Source organism: Hippocampus zosterae, unplaced genomic scaffold (genome assembly GCF_025434085.1).
Source record: "Hippocampus zosterae strain Florida unplaced genomic scaffold, ASM2543408v3 HiC_scaffold_206, whole genome shotgun sequence".
Classification (NCBI taxonomy): Eukaryota; Metazoa; Chordata; class Actinopteri; order Syngnathiformes; family Syngnathidae; genus Hippocampus; species Hippocampus zosterae.
Genome location: NW_026262813.1, coordinates 30420 through 47500, shown reverse-complemented (window position 1 = coordinate 47500; position 17081 = coordinate 30420). Strand labels below are relative to the sequence as shown.

Sequence of the window (17081 nt, the reverse complement as noted above, 5' to 3'; positions counted from 1 at the left end):
AGTGGCGATGGAAAGGGCCCTGTTCTTTGAAAGGGAGAGTTTTCGATTGAAGGAAGAACTCGATGATGAAAGGAGGCGAAGAGAGGAAGGCGAGCTCAATTGGGAGGGGGTCGTTAAGACGGTGGAGGAAGTACTGGAGGTGACTAAATCATATGAGCAAAGGATGAATTAAGAAATTGACGGCATATAAGACCCATAGTCATCCTGGCTGCTAGAAACTCTGCAGACAATCACAACTTTGGTCAGGACTATCATCCATCCCATGCGGGACCAGCGATCCATCTCCTTTAGAAATCAAGAGAACTCGAACAATTGCAGGAGCAACTGCGACTACTCAAGATCCAGCAAAGTCAGGTCGCTGTCTAGGGATTCCTGTCCACCCGGCTCAGCCAGCGGAAAGAAGAGCCTTTTTACGTAGAGCTGCTCAACTGCAGGAATACGCTGGCTCGACAGATCGAGGAGGCCAAAAGAGGTGAGCAGCAAGCTCTGCTGGAAGTTGGTCGTTACAAGGCCGTGGGTGTCCGAGTTGCAGCAGACACTTGATTGCTACTCCAGGAAATGCAACAGAAGAACGCTAAGATCAATGAACTGCTGGCGTCAATGGAGCGAGTCTTCAAATAATACACGACCCTCAAGAACAAGATGAGTCATCCTCCTTTGAGCAGGAGCGAATGGTCAGCGAACTGCACAGTCTGAAGGAGATGGTCGAGGTCCTAGAATTGGCGCGCAGGCTTGCATGCTCCAGGAGCGTGATCGGGAGAATGCCGAAAAGGTGAGGTTGATGGAACAGTTGTCAGCAGCAGACAGTGAGCTTGCGATGCTGAAGGTCAAGTTGCAAGAGCAGACTGTCAAGAGTCAACTAGCTGAAGCAGGTAGGGAGGCAGTCCCCGATTCAGTGAAGTAAATACTGAAGCAATTGACCGTCTAAAACAAAAAGCTTTAACTATAGCTCAAAGCCGCTTCTATAACCCAAATCTCGCAACCTTCCAAGTAAGTTCAAAACCCTACGCCCTTCCAAAAAGGGCTTTAACAAATATTGGCATCCCTCGCCGCCCGCTAGGCCGGCATCAACAAGATCGAAAAAAGCAATGCGGCTCTCAACCTAAGACTAGAAAAGATTACTACCATGTGTGAATGCAAGCATAAGGAGCTGAAGGCAGCCCTCGAGGAGAATGAGAGTTTTAGAAGGAAGGTCAGGGAGGAGATCAGGAAGGACTGTGAGAGAGAAGTCGGGGATATTAGGGAGTTGCTGGAGGGCGATCGGCTGTACAAGGCTTTGGTGGAGTATCGAGAATGGGCAGTCCAAGCTAAGGAGCGGATAGCCGGCGAGCAGCAATAGCAAGAAGGCGAGATGTGTGAATAAGGCTAGGACTAGGCCGAATGCGAGGCTGAGGGCGAATAGGAGAATGATCAAGAAGAAGAATAAGCTGGCAACTCTTGATTCCATCAATTCATAATAACACCATTGTCTCATTAAAGCTCTCGCCAAAATGTAAGGACAGCATTCATTCTAAGCAGAGATCTTCTTCATTTATTTTTGGCGCGGAGTTCATCGTCGGAACGGGCCTGAGTCTATTGTGCGATCTTTATTTCCTGGGCCTTCTCTTTTTCTTGAGACCTCAACAACCTCACGTCCTGCCGGAACCTAGTATCGCTGGGCAGCAGCTTTGGCATTGTCTTCCAGTTATCAACTTTCAGCTGGCGGTTGTGCCAGAAAACTTTGCCGTCGAAGCTGATATGGGACAACCAAGAACCTTCGCCAGCAGAAACGTCCTTCTCCCTGTTCTTGATGGCGATAGAAATCGAGTCAGAAAGCTATTTTGAACCCCACCCGAGCCACCCAGCCATGCCTTTGACCAGTTTTGTGGCGGTATAAGAATTCTGGAAGTTGAAGTTGAGTCGAGCCTTTAGCTGCAGGTTCGTTTCGAAGTCGATTCCGTCGAACAGATTGTAGGAAGTTTCCCCCACCACGAGCTCGTCGATGATCATCGGGGCGTGTGAAATTCTGATTTTCAAGCCTGTGTTCTTGAACTAAACCTAGTGGAAGCCGGTAGATTCGCCCTTGACTGAGTTCATCGAATTGAGTGACACTTTGAGAATGTGAGTGGCCCGCAGGACGAAGTTTCCCCCCTTGTGTGTTATCATGCTGTGATAGATCGGAGGGGTTGTGCTCGCAAACTCAATAAAGACATCGCTGTTATCTGTTTGGCCTTGGTAGGTTTCACCCAGAAGTGGATCGAGGGGCACCATGCCTCGCAACACACCATCAGGTTCGCGGAATACGAATGGGTCGTGGCGGCAATGACATGTTGCAGCTGGAACAGCGGGTCGGAACTTGAGGAGGCCTGGGTGAGGTGGCGATCGAAAGGGAAAAGCTCGTTGGCGATTGCGTGAATGTAAGTCATGCTGTAGCAAAGTTAGATGGGCTTCGAAAGGGTCATGACGTTTAGGTTCATGTCCTTGACCTTCTTGTACACCTGAGAAAAGATGTCCTTGACCACTCCCGAGAAATTGCCCTCTTTGGTGGCGGACAGGTGGAAGCCGCCGCTGGGGCGGGCGAGGGGCAGGCGCTGTATCTTCTATTATTTCATTGAAATTGATTGATGGCCGGCAATCAAGAGGTCTTGCGGTAATTCATTCTTTAGCGTGTTTAGGGGGTTGCGCCAGAAGAACAGCGCGGTCTGCGCGTCGGACAGCGAGCCCATCGCCAGCACGCAGGCCCCCAGTTCCCCGGCCTCAAACCCCGCCTGCACGACCAGCAGCCCGAACTCGGTGGGAATGGCCAGGCTGAAGTCAACGATCAGCAGCACCAGCAGCAGGACCATGCTCAGCACGGTCATGATGAAGAAGGCCAGGATCTCTGGAAAACTCTCTCTGAGATTACCGTAGAAGCCGTTGGGAAGCCTGAAGATTTAGAGGAGGATGATGACCAGGCAGATGATCAGCTTGTAGGGGATCTGAGTATTGCTGCAGTTGAGGGTCTGGTCACCACTCCACCCGGAATATTTCAACGAACAGGAACAGCGCGCAGAACGGCAGCGCGAAGTAGGAGTTGTAGACCAGCAGCTGCTGGAGGGCGGTCGAAGAACTGATTTCGGACTCGATCGCGATGGAGGGGTTGGAGAAGTCGATCGCGAACTGGTACACGGGGTGGTAGGTGTCTTCCCTCATGATTGAGAATTTGAATCAGTCACAGGGCCAGCTCCCCTTTGATCCCCCTGGCCTGCTCCTCCAGCCCCTCTCGCCAGAGCTGCAGCCGCTCGTTGATCGTCCCCGATATCTCGTGCACCGAGTGCAGAGCCACTTTCCGCAAGAAATGTCGCTTCATGGCCTTCACCGCGCAGCAGCTTGGCCTGGTGGTCCCTCAGCTGCTGGAAGGAGCCGTTGTGGAGGCTGCGGTAGCAGGCGATGAGGGCTTCGGACTCGGCCTCGGTAAAAGATTCAAGGTGGGCACTTTCCATCGGGTGGAAATATAGGGTTCAGAAATGTTCAAAGTTCCTGAAGGAGTGCAAGGATTCCAGCATCGTCCGCCTGAAGAAGTTCTCGCTCTCGATCTGCATCAGAGAGATGTTCCTGCGCTGGGCCAGCCCCTCCAGCTCGGTGTGCTGGATCTCGCCCTCGATCGACACTTCTCGTTCGTTCGAGCTGTCGTCGACTTTCAAGCTGACTTGTCTCAACACCTCGTCTTTGATCTGGGAATAGTGTTCCTAGTCGAGCACCCCGTGCTTTTGAACTTCCATGGCGAGGATTTTGTTGATCAGATTTTCCAGCCTGCGCAGGCTCTTGCGGGGTTTTTGGTTGACCTTGGCTATCACTTTTTCGGCCATCTACTGGACTACTGGACCAGCCCCTCAAAGGACTCTTGCTTGACTGTGTTGAGGCGGAGCATGACTGCCGCGTGTTGTAGACCCGCTCCTGGTCGACTTCCTTCTTTTTCAGCTTCCTCTGCAAATTCATGTCGCTGGTTAGCAACCCACTGCTCACTCCTTTTGAAGTTGCTGTGCGTGAAGACGTAGCTGGTGCTGCCTCGGACCTTGTGGAAGTCGTACATGTTCAGCTGCCGGACGAAGGAACTAAATTTGCCGTGTCGGAAGTAGTTGGGGAGGATGTCGTGCTCGAGGGCCTTGATGTCGCGGATTTCGAAGCGTCTTCGGCGATCCAGTGGATGGAGTCTGCGTCTTTCTGGTGAGGAGAGGAACTGCCAGGATTTCCTTGAGCTTGTTGATGAAAGTGTTGCGGGGCTTCATTATTAAGCTGCTCATATTTGATTGCACTGATATGGCTGATGTCATTCACCCAATTATCCTCAGCATCTGCTGCGCGGTCAGCGTCTCTTTGACCAGCAGCTCCATCGCCAGCTTCTGCATGAGCTTCTCTTTGCCTCGCAGCAGCCCCTTCACCCGCTCGTACGGACTCCCGCAGCACTCCCTCCACCAGCTCGTCCAGCTTGCCTCGGAACAGGTCTGACACCTTGCTGTCCTCGATCGACAGGAGATTCGGCTGCTCCATCCCGCCAGTCACCAGCTGGTAAGCCGCTTTGGTGGCCTGCGCAAGGTCGCTGCTGCAGCCGCTCGTGACCTCGTCGTTCCCGAAAAACAGTTCTTCTGCCGCCCTGCCCCCCATACACGTGTCGATGTAGGCCAGCAGGTTCTCCTTGGTCATGCTGTTGATCATCTCCTCGCCCGGCATGAACGAGGTGAAGCCAAGAGCAGGCCCGCGCGGCAGAATGGTGATCTTGTTGAGCTGGCTCGAGCCTTGGGTCAGTAGAGAGGTGAGAGCATGCCCCATCTCGTGGTAGGCAGTCATGAGCTTCACCTTCTCATCCACGAGCATGTTCTTGCGCCCGATGCCCATCAGCACACGGTCGATGGAGTACTCGAAGTCGGTCAGGTGGCAGGCGATGCGGCCATGCTTGACGGCGTTGATGGCGGCGATGTTGACAATGTTCTTGATGTCGGCCCCGGACAGCCCTGTGGTCTGGCGCGCAAGCAAGGCGGAGTCGGTTCCACTATGCTTCACTTTACTGAGATAGTGGCTAAATTATTTTGTACGACACTCCAGGTCAGGCAGGGGGACTCTGATGATCTTATCGAATCGGCCTGGGCGCAGCGCCCGCCGGGTCCAGGTCCTTCTCGAAATTGGTGGCGCCGATCACCAGCACCTTTTCGGACTGCTTGACCCGTCCAGCTCGGTCAGGAACTGGTTGATGGTGTCCCTGCTGTGAGCTATGTCTTTGGAGTGGCGCTTTCCAGCCAGCGACTCGATCTAGTCGATGAAAATGATTGCAGGACTCTTTTCGCGGGCCTGTTGAATAATTGTCGAATTCGTCTGGCCCCGACTCCGACGAACATTTCGTCAAATTCGGAACCGCCTTGTATAAGAAAGTGCACCCCCGCCTCTTGGGCTAGTGCCTTCGCGATAAGCGTTTTACCTGTGCCAGGCAAGCCGCAGAGGAGAATACCCTTAGGAGCTTGGCACCAACCCGCTCATAGTTTTCCGAATGTTTGAGGAAATCTATGACCTCAAGCAAGTCCTCCTTGTACTCATCGATGCCCACGACTTGGTCGAAGCTCACATCGGGATCTTAGGAATCTCAGTGGCCTCAAAAGTGTTCGGCCATAAAATTATCGGAAGGACACCATATTTACGATATATAGTACTAGGAAGAACATCAAGATGTTACAGTATAATCTGAAATTGCTTAGATGAAGCAGTGCCAAGAGGGCGGGCAGTCCTTCGGCAGACCGTTGATCCGCAGGTAGGCGTAACAGTATTGCAGCTCGAGCTCGTCGAGATGAATCTCGTGGTAGCTCATCAACTGCGGTGGATCAAAGGGTACAACCTCCTGGGCTTACTAGTGCATACCGTTGCGGTTCAGTTACAGCATATAGTTGGTAATGGTCAAGACGAATTATGGACGGGATAATAGGCGAGACGGGCCTTGTTGAGGCGTTCAGTCAGAACAAGCTCGAGGGCGGCATGGTCGTCGCCCATCTGGGGCAGGTGGAAGGCGTGTCGGGGCGGGGTCGGGGACAACAGGGCGGAGAGGGCCTTGTAGCGTCTGATCATTCGCATCGCGATAATTGATATTATTTATCGATGGACTACCTAATAAAGCAGATGGCTTTCCTCTCGGAGGCCTTTCGAATTTTCTTTGACAAGCTGAGCGCGAAGGTGCCTCTGCCCGGAGACATCAAGGCTTCATGGGCCAGCATCCGGGCCATGCTCGACACCCACCTCTACGAGTCCATCACCATCTTGAACTACTGCCAGGAACTCAGCTTCGACGGCAAGGTTGTGGCTCCATCGCCCCGACTCCTCTTGCCTGCGACCAGGAGCGTAATCTAGTGCATGACCACTTCTTGGCTCTTGAAAAGGACCAGGAGCAGACCATCCGCGCTCGCCCGAGCAAGCAGCCCTTGCCTTCCCCACGGACGGACTATGCCAGCTCCACAAGGAATACCGCTCCAGGCCCAAGGAGGTCTTAGACTCGCCTATTCAGCTCGCCTCGGCGCGGCCTGAAGCGCGGTCTCCAGTAAAGGGCCCGCTTGCAAACCTGCTGCAGCTGGTCCGGCGGAGCATTCAGGAGATGGAGGGAGGAGCGGGGTCGGCAACCACCCGAGAACGGGACCGGGCGGGCAGCTACGAGCCCTTGGAGAAACGGCTGTCCCGGGCGCGCGAGAAACCACCGATTCCGGTGACGCAGAACTATAATCGCAATATACTGTTATGATCTTCCGGAAGCAGGACTTCAAGCGGGTGGAGCCTATCGGCCAGGGCAAGAAGCACACTCGCATCTTCAAGGTGTGCACCTCCCCACGGGCAGGTCTTCGCCCTCAAGGAGATCGAGGCCAAGACCATGGACAAGCTCAACGAGTACAAGGAGGAGGCCGTCCAGCTCATGAAGGTCCAGCCCACGACAGCATCATCAAGTTCTTCGGCTACTACTTCCACGAGACCAATTATAACAGCTTCCGCATCGGCATCGTGACCTAGTTCCTGGACAACTCGACCTGCCTGGAGGCGGTCTACCGGAAGCGCAAGAAGGCCGGCCTTCACTGGAAGGAGGCCGAGCTGGCCACCATGCTGATGAGCGTGGTCAGCACCTGCGCCTACCTGCAGCAGAAGGGCATTTGCCACCGTGACATCAAACCTGCCAACATGTTCCTCAAGCCCAACTTTTAAGTCAAGCTCATTGACTTCGGAGAAAGTAAGGATTTCCTGTACGACCCGGAGGACCTCAACCTGGAGACCTTTGCCAAAGCAACCATCAGGGGTACGCCCCAGTACCTGTCCCCCGTGCTCTGGCAGGCCCACGTCATTGACGGCACTTCCCGCTACGCTGATCACAACATCTACAAGAGCGATGTCTTTTCAACCGGACTGGTCATCTATCAGATGGCAGCCATGACCGAGGTATCGGGTTTCAACCAGAAGACCGATCGATGTCAACGGCGAGGCCCTCATCCGCTAGGGCCTCGCAGCCCTGCACAAGCGCTACTCCCGTAACCTCACCTCGCTCATCGAGCTGATGCTCGTCTTCGAAGAAAAGCGCAGAGCCACCTTTGTCGAGCTGGAACAAATATTGCGGAGATGGAGGACTGTGAGGAGCCTGAAAACCTGTACGTGAAGCAGTACAATCGCCTCTACAGCAACGTTTACAAGCCCAAGCCCAAGGAGTCGAGAGCCATCCCGCGAGCCAGACGCACACCCACACCCACACCCAGGGCAGTGAACCCCAGCCACCCATGCTGACGGTCAAGCACGACCCAGTCTCACTCGGGAGAAGAAGCGCTTCTTGTAATCTACGCTTATCCAGAACGAGACTGTTACTGGTTCGAGTTTGGAGGCAACGGAATCGGCAAGTACAACATTGCCAAGCGCCGCTGGAAGCTCCTGACTGGGGGAAGTGACCTTCCGATGCACTTCGTTGTCTGCTACGTGCCCGAGTCCAAGACCTACTACCTACTGGGAGGACCCGATCACAGCAATTTCAAATCCTTCCGAGGCGGCAAGCTTTCCCTCGCCGAATGTCAGATGCAGACTGACCGCAATTTCTTCCCCGCTGTCCATCACTCCAGAAGGCTCTACGTTCTGGGCGGGTACCAGGCCAGTACCCGGTCACAGCTACGTTCCTGCGAGTATTATGACCTGGAGCAACATCGTTGGTCCAAGATCAGTAGCCTCCAGGTCCGAGCGCAGTATGGCCGCAGCTGTCAAGATTAACACCGAAGAATTGCTCATATGCGGAGGTTACAACAAGGAGGCAGGCACCCTTGACACCATAGAGAGCTACTCTTTCACCCGCGATCGATGGGAACTCCTGCGCCTGAAGCTACCACTGCCCCTGCGGCGGTTCGTGGTGGTGCGACTAGCCCCAACGTCTGCCTGGTGATGGGTGGATTAACTCGTAACTCCAAGGAGTCACAACGCGTGTTTCGCCTCGACTACCTAAAGAAAGAATTCATGGAGCTTGAAAACCTAGAGAAAGGGGGTGTGATCGAGTCGGAAGTGCTGACAGACGGAGAGGGCAACCTGCATTTGTTCCTGGAGACGGGCAACGGCACGAGTCCGCACGCGCATGTGATGTACCGCTTCGACCAGACCCAGAAGCGCTATGAGACCAACAACGACCTCTGATTTCTTTATAATGCAGGCTTTTGCATAAACTGCTGCATCATCAACTGTGCAGTGGGCACTGCGCTCTACCTGGTCCTCCGCCACGCTCGTCGCCCTGCAGCCCAGCTTCCTCAACTACGCCATCGACAACACCACCTCGAGTGCGGTTTCCTGTGCCATCGTGGCCGTGATCCTGCTGGGGGCTTTCTGGGAGGACTGGCCTACCTGAATTACGAGAGCCGGGCCAACCAGGCGCGTGAGAACATCGTGCTGCGCCGCGAGACGGGAGGGAGCCTGAGTCGGGCCTGGGAGTTAAACAAATACGCCAGACTGAATTAGGGGTGATCCGAAATTTATGTATCCTTGTTCAAAAAGTCACTCGGATAATTTATAATATTAATCTCTGTTTACTTTTATAACAATTGCTTAAAAATAATGGATTAGATCGATTCCTCGTCGACTTCTGAGGAGGAGGGTCTGCGCAATGAGGAAAAAGTTATGGAACCAATTCATGAGGATGAAGAAGATAATAAAAAAGAATTATTTGAGAAACACAAGTTACTCGGCTGGCAGACCAAGCATAGGACGATCATGATTAAGCAGCCTACGGACGTGCGCCCCAAAAAACTCTCCAATCTGTACGATAAACACCTGCGCTGCAGTAAGTTCAAAATACTAACGCTGAAACAGCTGGAGACACAACTCCGAAGACTGGAGCAGAGGAAGCCCAGCAGTATTAAGTGCGAAATTGTATTCGCGTGCGAAACCTCCAACAACTCCGACCCTGATTTTGATAAATGCAGCTTGGAAAGAGAATCTGCGAACTTTTGGCTTTTATCTTTCTAGAGCCTTTCCACACCCTCAGTCTGGGTCTCACCAGTCTTCCCCGGCAGCCGTTATTCGCACCACCTCTTTCTCTCCCAGCGTGAAACCATGCTCTTTGAGTTTTCGCGGCTGGGCACAGCTTCGGTGCTCGAGGAGTGCACCAGCTCGGACTGTCCGCTGCTGCTGCTGCTGGTGCGAGACGACGAAGAGGGCTGCCTTGACCTACTCAGCGATTTCTAAACTGCAGTTTTTGCTAACTCCAATTTTTCCAACCTGCTGGCCTTTGACCTGCCCGACGAGCTAGAGAGGATTCCCTTGGGACAGATGCTGGACCGGGCCAGCGTGATTGATGTGGCTCGCAAGGAAGTCCTTTTAAGTGAGGGCTTTGGAGGAAACGTCTTGGAAATGCTTAAGGAGGGTCTTAAGCTTTATCATGCAAGGAAGGACTGAATGATTAAGCCTCATCGAGTCAGCAGCTCTTGAAGCTAGCGTAGTCCAACCCGTCCCGTGCCCAAGTTCACCTTGGTCTTCAGGATGGTCCCCGCATTGTCAGCAATCCGGCTGCATTCCACTTGCTCTTCATATTCTGCGTTGCTAAGGTTAAACAGATCCTCTGCAGTGATGCCGAGTGTAAGCAGCTTTCCAGCCAGCGAGTCTGCGCGATGGGACTGGGGAGCAGCCTGGGTTTGCATGGCCCTCAGCTCGACGTTCCTGCGCTGCTGGGTCGACAGGCAGTGCAGCAGCCGCTTGATCCTGCTTCGATACTCTTCCTTGGACTGCATCGATTATTCGTTGACTCATTCAATACTGCATCCGGAGCTGGTCATCCCGCCGGTTGCGATTGCTGCCCGCTGTGTCCGCGTTCAGGTTTGGCACCTTGAAGAGCCGCCCGATAGACTGCCGCTAGCTGTTGGCTCGCCCGCTGCGGTCGTAGGCCTTCGTCGGCATCTTGCTGTTGGCCATGCCCGAAGGGTGGTCTGTGTGGGAACGCTCAGTCCGGAAGTACTCGATAAAAGGGGCCCTGGCGTGGACAACACTGGCCAACTGGGGGGCTCGCCGTAAGATATCGTTGAGTGTGTCCTCAAGTAGTTTAGACTTGGCTTACAGAAAGGAAATGTATTTATGAGCCTGCCCGAATTGAAACTTACACACCTCAATGCTTTTGGTCAGCTGCCCCTCAATGTTCGAAAATAGGTAGGCAATCGAAGACATCTCTTGCTTGTTGCTGGCCTCGATGCGGCAGTGCTTTGTGGGCTTTTTGCAGATCACACAGGAGCTGGCTCGAGCCAGGGTCTGCTCGCAAGGCTCACAGACAAGGCAGAAGCAGTCCTTGACGTACTTGGCTACGCGAACTGGTGAGCATGGCACTGAAGCAGTTCTGGCACTTGTTTCGAAAGCTCATAATTTTTAGTTGATAATATGGAGGAAAATAGACGCTTTGTACAGGAAGCCGTCAAGGCACAGTCGATCTCGACGACACTTTTTCCCTCTTACAAGGAAAATCTAATACTCTTAAATTTACTTCGATTGAGAGCAACTAACTAACGAGCTTGATCATGATGTGGATCAGGCGAAGGAAAAAGGTAGAGGCTAAGTTAAAATAACCGAGTGACATAAAGTCCCCTAAGAGAAAACTTAGAAGAGGGCTGAAATGAAAGGCCTGCATTAAGAAGAAGAAGACGAGACTACTATCGTGGGGCTTGAAAGAGTAACCACGGCTGTCAGGCCATACTTAAGCAAAAACTCGGGTTTCTTGAACGAGTTCAAGAAGATGATGTTCGTCAGCTGTTTTCCCCAATTTCCAAGCAGGAGGGGGTAGAATAATCATTGTTCGCGGACAAAGCCACGAGGGACGATCTGGCGGCCTAGTTCGAAAATCGATCTGAAAGACAAAGAGAAGAAGTCTAAGAAGGGCCGGTGAGTAAAAATCTCAAAAAGAGTCTTCTCGGCTCTGTCGCATGCAAAGGGGATTCAGCGGAGTACACCAAAAGATGGCATCTGGGGCGGGAGGAGTTCCGGACTAGAAGCAGAGGAAGAGGATATACTGTTCGAGGAGGTGGAGGACAACGTGATGAAGGGATGAATCATGCATTTTTTTTGAGTAACGACTATTTCGAATGCCAGAGAAGGAGTACCGACTGCTGGAGCTGCTGGGAGAGGGGTCCTACGGCAAGGTCTACAAGGCTCTGCACCTGGGATCAGGCAGGATGGTTGCCGTCAAGATCCTGAGCGGCTGCGAGGACTTCAACCAGAAGATCAAGAACGAGCTGGTCATCATGATGGAGTGCAGCTGCGACCACGTGGTCAAGTGTTATGGCAGCGAGCTCGCGGCGGGCAGTGTGTGGATCGTCATGGAGTACTGCGCGGGCGGGTCCGTGCTCGACCTGCTGCGGGCCTACCAGCTCACCTAGTTTGAAATAGCCACCATCCTCAAGTCGGTCCTGCTCGGGCTGGAGTACTTGCATGCGCGCAAGAAGGTGCACAGAGATGTCAAGGCGGCGAACGTGCTGCTGGATGACCGCGGGGTGGCGAAGCTGGCGGACTTCGGAGTGGCGGGTTAGCTGCTGAGCACTTACGGAGACCGAGATACCTTCATCGGCAGTCCTTTCTGGATGAGCCCTTAAATCCTCTCAAAAAGCAAGTACAACTCCAAGACGGACATCTGGTCGCTGGGGATCACCGCCATCGAGATGGCGGAAGGGCAGGCTCCCTACACCGGCATGCATCCTTTCAGGGCTATGTTCGCCATCCAGAAAAACCCTCCTAAGGGGCTCTCTCGTCCTGAGTGCTTCAGCGCGGAGTTTAACCGCTTCGTCCGTCGCTGCCTCACCTACAGCCCTGAAGAACGCCCCAGTGCACGGCAGCTGCTGGCAGACCCCTTTTTGCAGCAGTACGCCCGCAGCAGAGTTGACCACGACCTGCTGGTGCGCAAATAGGCTCAAGAACCCACCTCTAATAGTTCAGGTACGATAATCGAGCACCCAGAAGCCCGGGTCGAGGACGGGCCCATAATATGGCAGCCAGAGCCTGACCTCGGCACGATGATCGTCAAGGAGAGCTAGCCCCAGTAGCCCGACTTTATCCGTTACATCAAGGAAAACACTCGCCGGCAGGTAAATCCTGACATTCGTGAGAGTTTTAAGCCCAAGGGGCCCCACCCCGAGAGAGAGAATTTGGAGCGGCAAAGCGCAGCCGGACGCGAAAGTCTGGAGAGGGAGGTCGAAAAGTTGAAGCGTGCGCGAGAGCAGGAGGTGCAAGCGGTGCGGGACCGCTACAACGCCAAGATCGCAGCCCTGGAGGCACGGATGGAAGGCGGAGGACGGGAAGGTGGGCGGGAGGGCCCGAAGCGGGTGAAGCTGGCAATAGCGAAGCCAAAGCCGAAGATGATGAAGTGAGTGGGGTGGATGAGAATTAATTTCAACAGAGGGTCAACATGGTGAAGAACACTGGGGACAGCACAAACAACAAGATCAAGCTGGCCATGCGGAGCGGCAAGATCCTGCTGGGCTACAAGAACACCCTGCGGTCCATCCGGAGGGGCGAGTCGAAGATGGTGTTCATCGCCAGCAACTGCCCCCTGGTGCGCAAGTACGAGATCGAGTACTACGCGGCCCTGGCCGAGGTGAGCATCAAGATCTTCAGCGGCAACAACATCAACATGGGCACCACCCTCGGCAAGTACTTCCGCTGCTCGGTCTTCTCCATCATCAACCCCGGCGACTCCGATATCCTCGTCAAGTGACCTCGCCTTATCATTATATGGTCGACTGCTATTGCGTCGCCACGCTCGCCTTCTACGCCGCCCTCCACCTCGCCCTCGCCGTCCTCCAGCTGCCCGCCCTCCCCGCCCTCCTGCCCCTCCTCCTCCCCCTCCTCGTCCTCGCTATCGCCTCCCTCATTATCCTCTTCTTCCTGCTCCGCCTCTCCAGCCCCTACCTCGCCGAGTCCTGTGAACCAGCCACTTTCGTCTGCCGCAAATGTAACCTACACTTCTCTGAATCCAGCGTCAAACACTGCCAGCGCTGCGCACGTTGCGTAGGCCGGTTCGATCATCACTGCCGGTTCCTGGACCTCTGCATCGGCGGCCGTAACTACCGCCTCTTCCTGGTCATGCTGGTGGCTGGCGTGGCGGACGCTGCCCTGGGTACCTCGCTGGCGGGAGTATGCCTGGCGCAAGGGGCGGGGCTAGGCTGGGCGCACTGGCCCGTGGCAGGGCTGTTCGGACTGGCAGGCCTGCTGGAGTTAATGCTGCTTATCTTTCACTGCTATCTTTGTTGGATGAACCTCTCGACTTACGAGTGGCTCACCTAGCAGCGGTATGAGCCAAGAGTAGAGCCTGATCGTTAGCCTTCGCCCCCTCGCGAGCAACCCACTGAGCTGCAGCTTGAACACTGATCATTATAATGCTTGAGGAGGAATAGCCGAAGCCCGAGGAGGACCTTCCTGAGCCATAGCCCGAAACCCTAAAGTTCGTGGTCGAGATGACAGGCTCGGCTGAGGCGGCAACTCTATGGGTGGCTGCCTCGGAAAGGGCCTCTGCTTTTCTCGAGCAATTCTTGTTGAAGAGCGAAAGGATCGGACAAATCAATTTTTCCCGCAAGACGCAGCGAGCACTCTGCCATATCTACATGTCTAAAGGAGAGGCCTTCGTGCTGTTCAACTAAGAGATCGGGCCCATGTGCGAGTACCACTTCTTTCGGGATGTCGTCACCCCTCACTTCCGGCCCAAGTCAGTAGTGGTCATCGATTCCAAGCATCGCAATCTGCTCGAGTCAGCCGAGCCTGCCTTCGTCACACCCTCACCAGCAACTGCATAATTCCTGCAGCACTCCTAAAGGGAAGCTGTCTGTTCCGCCCGCGAGCCTGAAGATCAGCGGAGTGGCTGGCGAGGTGATGGTAGGCTGTGAGGTGAGACAGATCTCCTGCGCGTACTACCTGTTCGGATACGACAGCGAGGCCAGCTGCGAGGACGAGTTGCTGTGGCTGTTGGAGGGCCGGCCGAAGGGCGACATCCCACGGCGCAAGCTGAGAGCCGCCTTCACCGGGCTCTACAGTTGACCTGATATCTGAATGAGCAATAATGTGAGGGCAGGATTAAATAAAACTAATGGGCCAAGAAACCCAGTCTTCGGAGGCCAGGCGCATCACCTTCAAGGGGCAGGACGCACTACTGCTGTCCTACCCCCTGGCCCGCCACTCCAGCCCCGCCCAGCTCGTGGCTCTGTGCCAGCGTCTCTCCAGGCTCTCCTGTGATTCCTGCCAAAAGCTGCTGGGCTTCGAACAGACAAGCAAATAACTGCTGCTCTACGCTTAGGTTTTCGAGAGAAAGCAACATATTCAAGCAAGTGAAACGCGGCAACTTGTGAAAGAGTTGGTTCGTGCTCTTTAGGACTATGAGCGAGTTTTGGGCAGGCACGGAGATCTTTCTGAGGAAACTGTTGGATGGACGGGGGGATACAAGCTAGGCCTGCCGAGGCTCGGAATGGTCAGAGATGACCGACAGGCCCTAGCCGCTCTGTTGGTCGGGCTGGCGTCAGGAAAAAAAAGCTCAGAGTACTTTTCTGGAGTGAATCTCTGCAGTTCTCTTATTGAACAGGATCTTCGAGCTGTGAAGTCAAGTGATGATAAAATAGGGGCGGTGGTCGAGGCCTTGCTGGCCGGAAAGGACTGGCGCGAACGTTTATTACCTGCTGGACAGCTAGCGTCAGTCGCCTAGCAGACTGCTAGGAACTCGTTCCAGATCAAGAACCCGCAGTCCAGCTCCAAAGCTGGACGTAACATCCGCACCCGGTCTAAAATCCAGAAGGTCATCTACGAACTCAGTTATCGCGTCGGTAGTCAAAAGCGTGATCTACAATGAGGAGCAGACCGAAGAAGCGAGTCCCACCGCTCCCAGGTCATCAAGCCTTTCCAGGCCATGGGAAACCAGTACAAGTCCACTCCACAGCCTGTCAAGGCAGTACTCAAGGAAAACGAGGCAACTAGCAGCCCAGCAATCAGAGAGCTTTCCTTGCAGCAAGGTGAGATGGACTAAAGGTCTAAAGTCCGATTCGGAAGGGGTTCACTCTGCATGAGTTCAATTCGAAGCTGAACCAGCTCAGCCCCAAAAAGTCCAGCAAACTCTTCCAGCTGAATGAGCAGCTGTCTAGATCGCAGCCAGAGGACTTCCTGATAAACTAAGAAGCAAAGGTGCAGGCTCCTTCTCCCTCGAAGTCACCTGCGAGAGTGAACAGGACGGTCACTCGGATGGACGAAGACGGGGCAGTCTACCAGGGCGATATCCTGAACGGGCTCAAGCACGGGATCGGCACGCTGTCAGGGCGGTCCTTAACATACACCGGACAGTGGCAACACGACATGAAGCACGGCAAGGGAAGGCTGCTGGTCGAGGGGGAGCTGACATACGAGGGTGAATGGCGCAACAACATGATGGACGGCTACGGGGTGTTCTACGCCTCGGCGCAGGGGCAGTCAGAACAGTCCCGTAGGATAATCAAGTATGAGGGCGAGTTTCGGAACAATAAGAGGAATGGCTTCGGCCGGCTGTACTTCGCGGATGGAGGGTGTTTGAGGGTGAGTTCCGGGACAACCGGCTTTTCGGGGCGGGATTGGTCCGCGCCGAAGGGCAGGACTGTTCTTTCAGCAGTCAGGAGCTGTTCAACTGATTTCACTATCCTCAATTATGCAGCAGGAAATTGTTGACGCTTTCTCTAAGACCTTGGTACCGGACAAGGCCACGCTGGAGGCAGCCACCGCGCGGGTGGGCGAGCTGGCCCAGCAGCCGGGCTACTGCCTGGCCCTCATGCAGGTGGTCGCGCAGGAGGAAATCCCCGTCGAAGTGAGGCAGGCCTGCCTGGTCAACTTCAAACTCCAGGTTTCACGCCGCTGGCGCAAAGAAAAGGAAGGCTGCATTCCGCTGACGAGCAGACCATGATCCTCCAGAACCTCTTTGAGGCTGTGGTACGGGCGAACTCCTGTCGTAAACTGGCTAAACTCTACAAGCAGATCGTCAAGCTCATGGTCGTCATGGACGGCCTCTAGTGGGACAGCCTGGCACCTTTGCAAGGCTGCCTTGCCAAGGATTGATTCAGAGTTTCTGTTCCATGGGGCGCTGTTTTACCTGCTGCCTCTGATCGCTGCTTTTGAGCTAGTCACGGCCAAGGATCGCTCTCTCCCCAGGGCAGCCATCGCCAGCGTTTTCCCTGCGATGCGGGCTCTGGCCGAACGCTTCCAGAGCAATCGTTCCGTCTACCTGCTCAACAAGATCTTTAGCAAGGCAATCAGTCACGAGTACGACCTGAGATGGAGTCAGAAGGGGAGCATTGGATGGGGCTGGTGGCCAAAGTTGCTGGCTTGGACCCTGGTCAGGACGCTGATCTCGTCCGGGCCAATAAGTGGGCCTTGCGCTCAGTGTTCCGACTGCTCTACAAGCATTGCGATGATTCGGTGAAGCGTGACTACCTGCCAAAGCTGCTACTGCAAGGCCCTACCTTCCTAACGACTCTCAGCGCAGCTCTGCGTCACGAACTCGCCAACCGGAAGGCCCGATACTTCCGAGTGAAGGCCTTCGTGCCGTTCGTCAAGTATCACAACCTCCACCACTTCATCCAGCCTCATATCCGCGAGCTGCTAGGTTT

General features: G+C 54.4%; 3 protein-coding genes and 1 pseudogene across 3 annotated transcripts; 3 read left to right on the top strand and 1 right to left on the bottom strand.

Moving 5' to 3' along the window:
• Positions 1-3479: 3479 nt before the first annotated feature.
• On the bottom strand, positions 3480-5351 carry LOC127594554 (ATP-dependent zinc metalloprotease YME1L1-like). The gene is given in 7 exon segments (XM_052056403.1): positions 3480-3707; positions 3974-4148; positions 4297-4409; positions 4411-5112; positions 5114-5178; positions 5181-5309; positions 5312-5351. Coding segments are annotated over 7 exon segments (1452 nt in total).
• Positions 5352-6729: 1378 nt separating this feature from the next.
• Positions 6730-8640, top strand: LOC127594553 (uncharacterized; annotated as a pseudogene).
• A 2921-nt stretch (positions 8641-11561) lies between these two features.
• On the top strand, positions 11562-12380 carry LOC127594552 (serine/threonine-protein kinase 4-like). Its single transcript, XM_052056402.1, is given in 1 exon segment — positions 11562-12380. A coding segment is annotated over 1 exon segment (819 nt).
• A 497-nt stretch (positions 12381-12877) lies between these two features.
• On the top strand, positions 12878-13186 carry LOC127594551 (60S ribosomal protein L30-like). Its single transcript, XM_052056401.1, has one exon. It carries the CDS (start codon positions 12878-12880, stop codon positions 13184-13186), a length of 309 nt encoding a protein of 102 aa, XP_051912361.1.
• The last annotated feature ends 3895 nt before the right edge of the window (positions 13187-17081 follow it).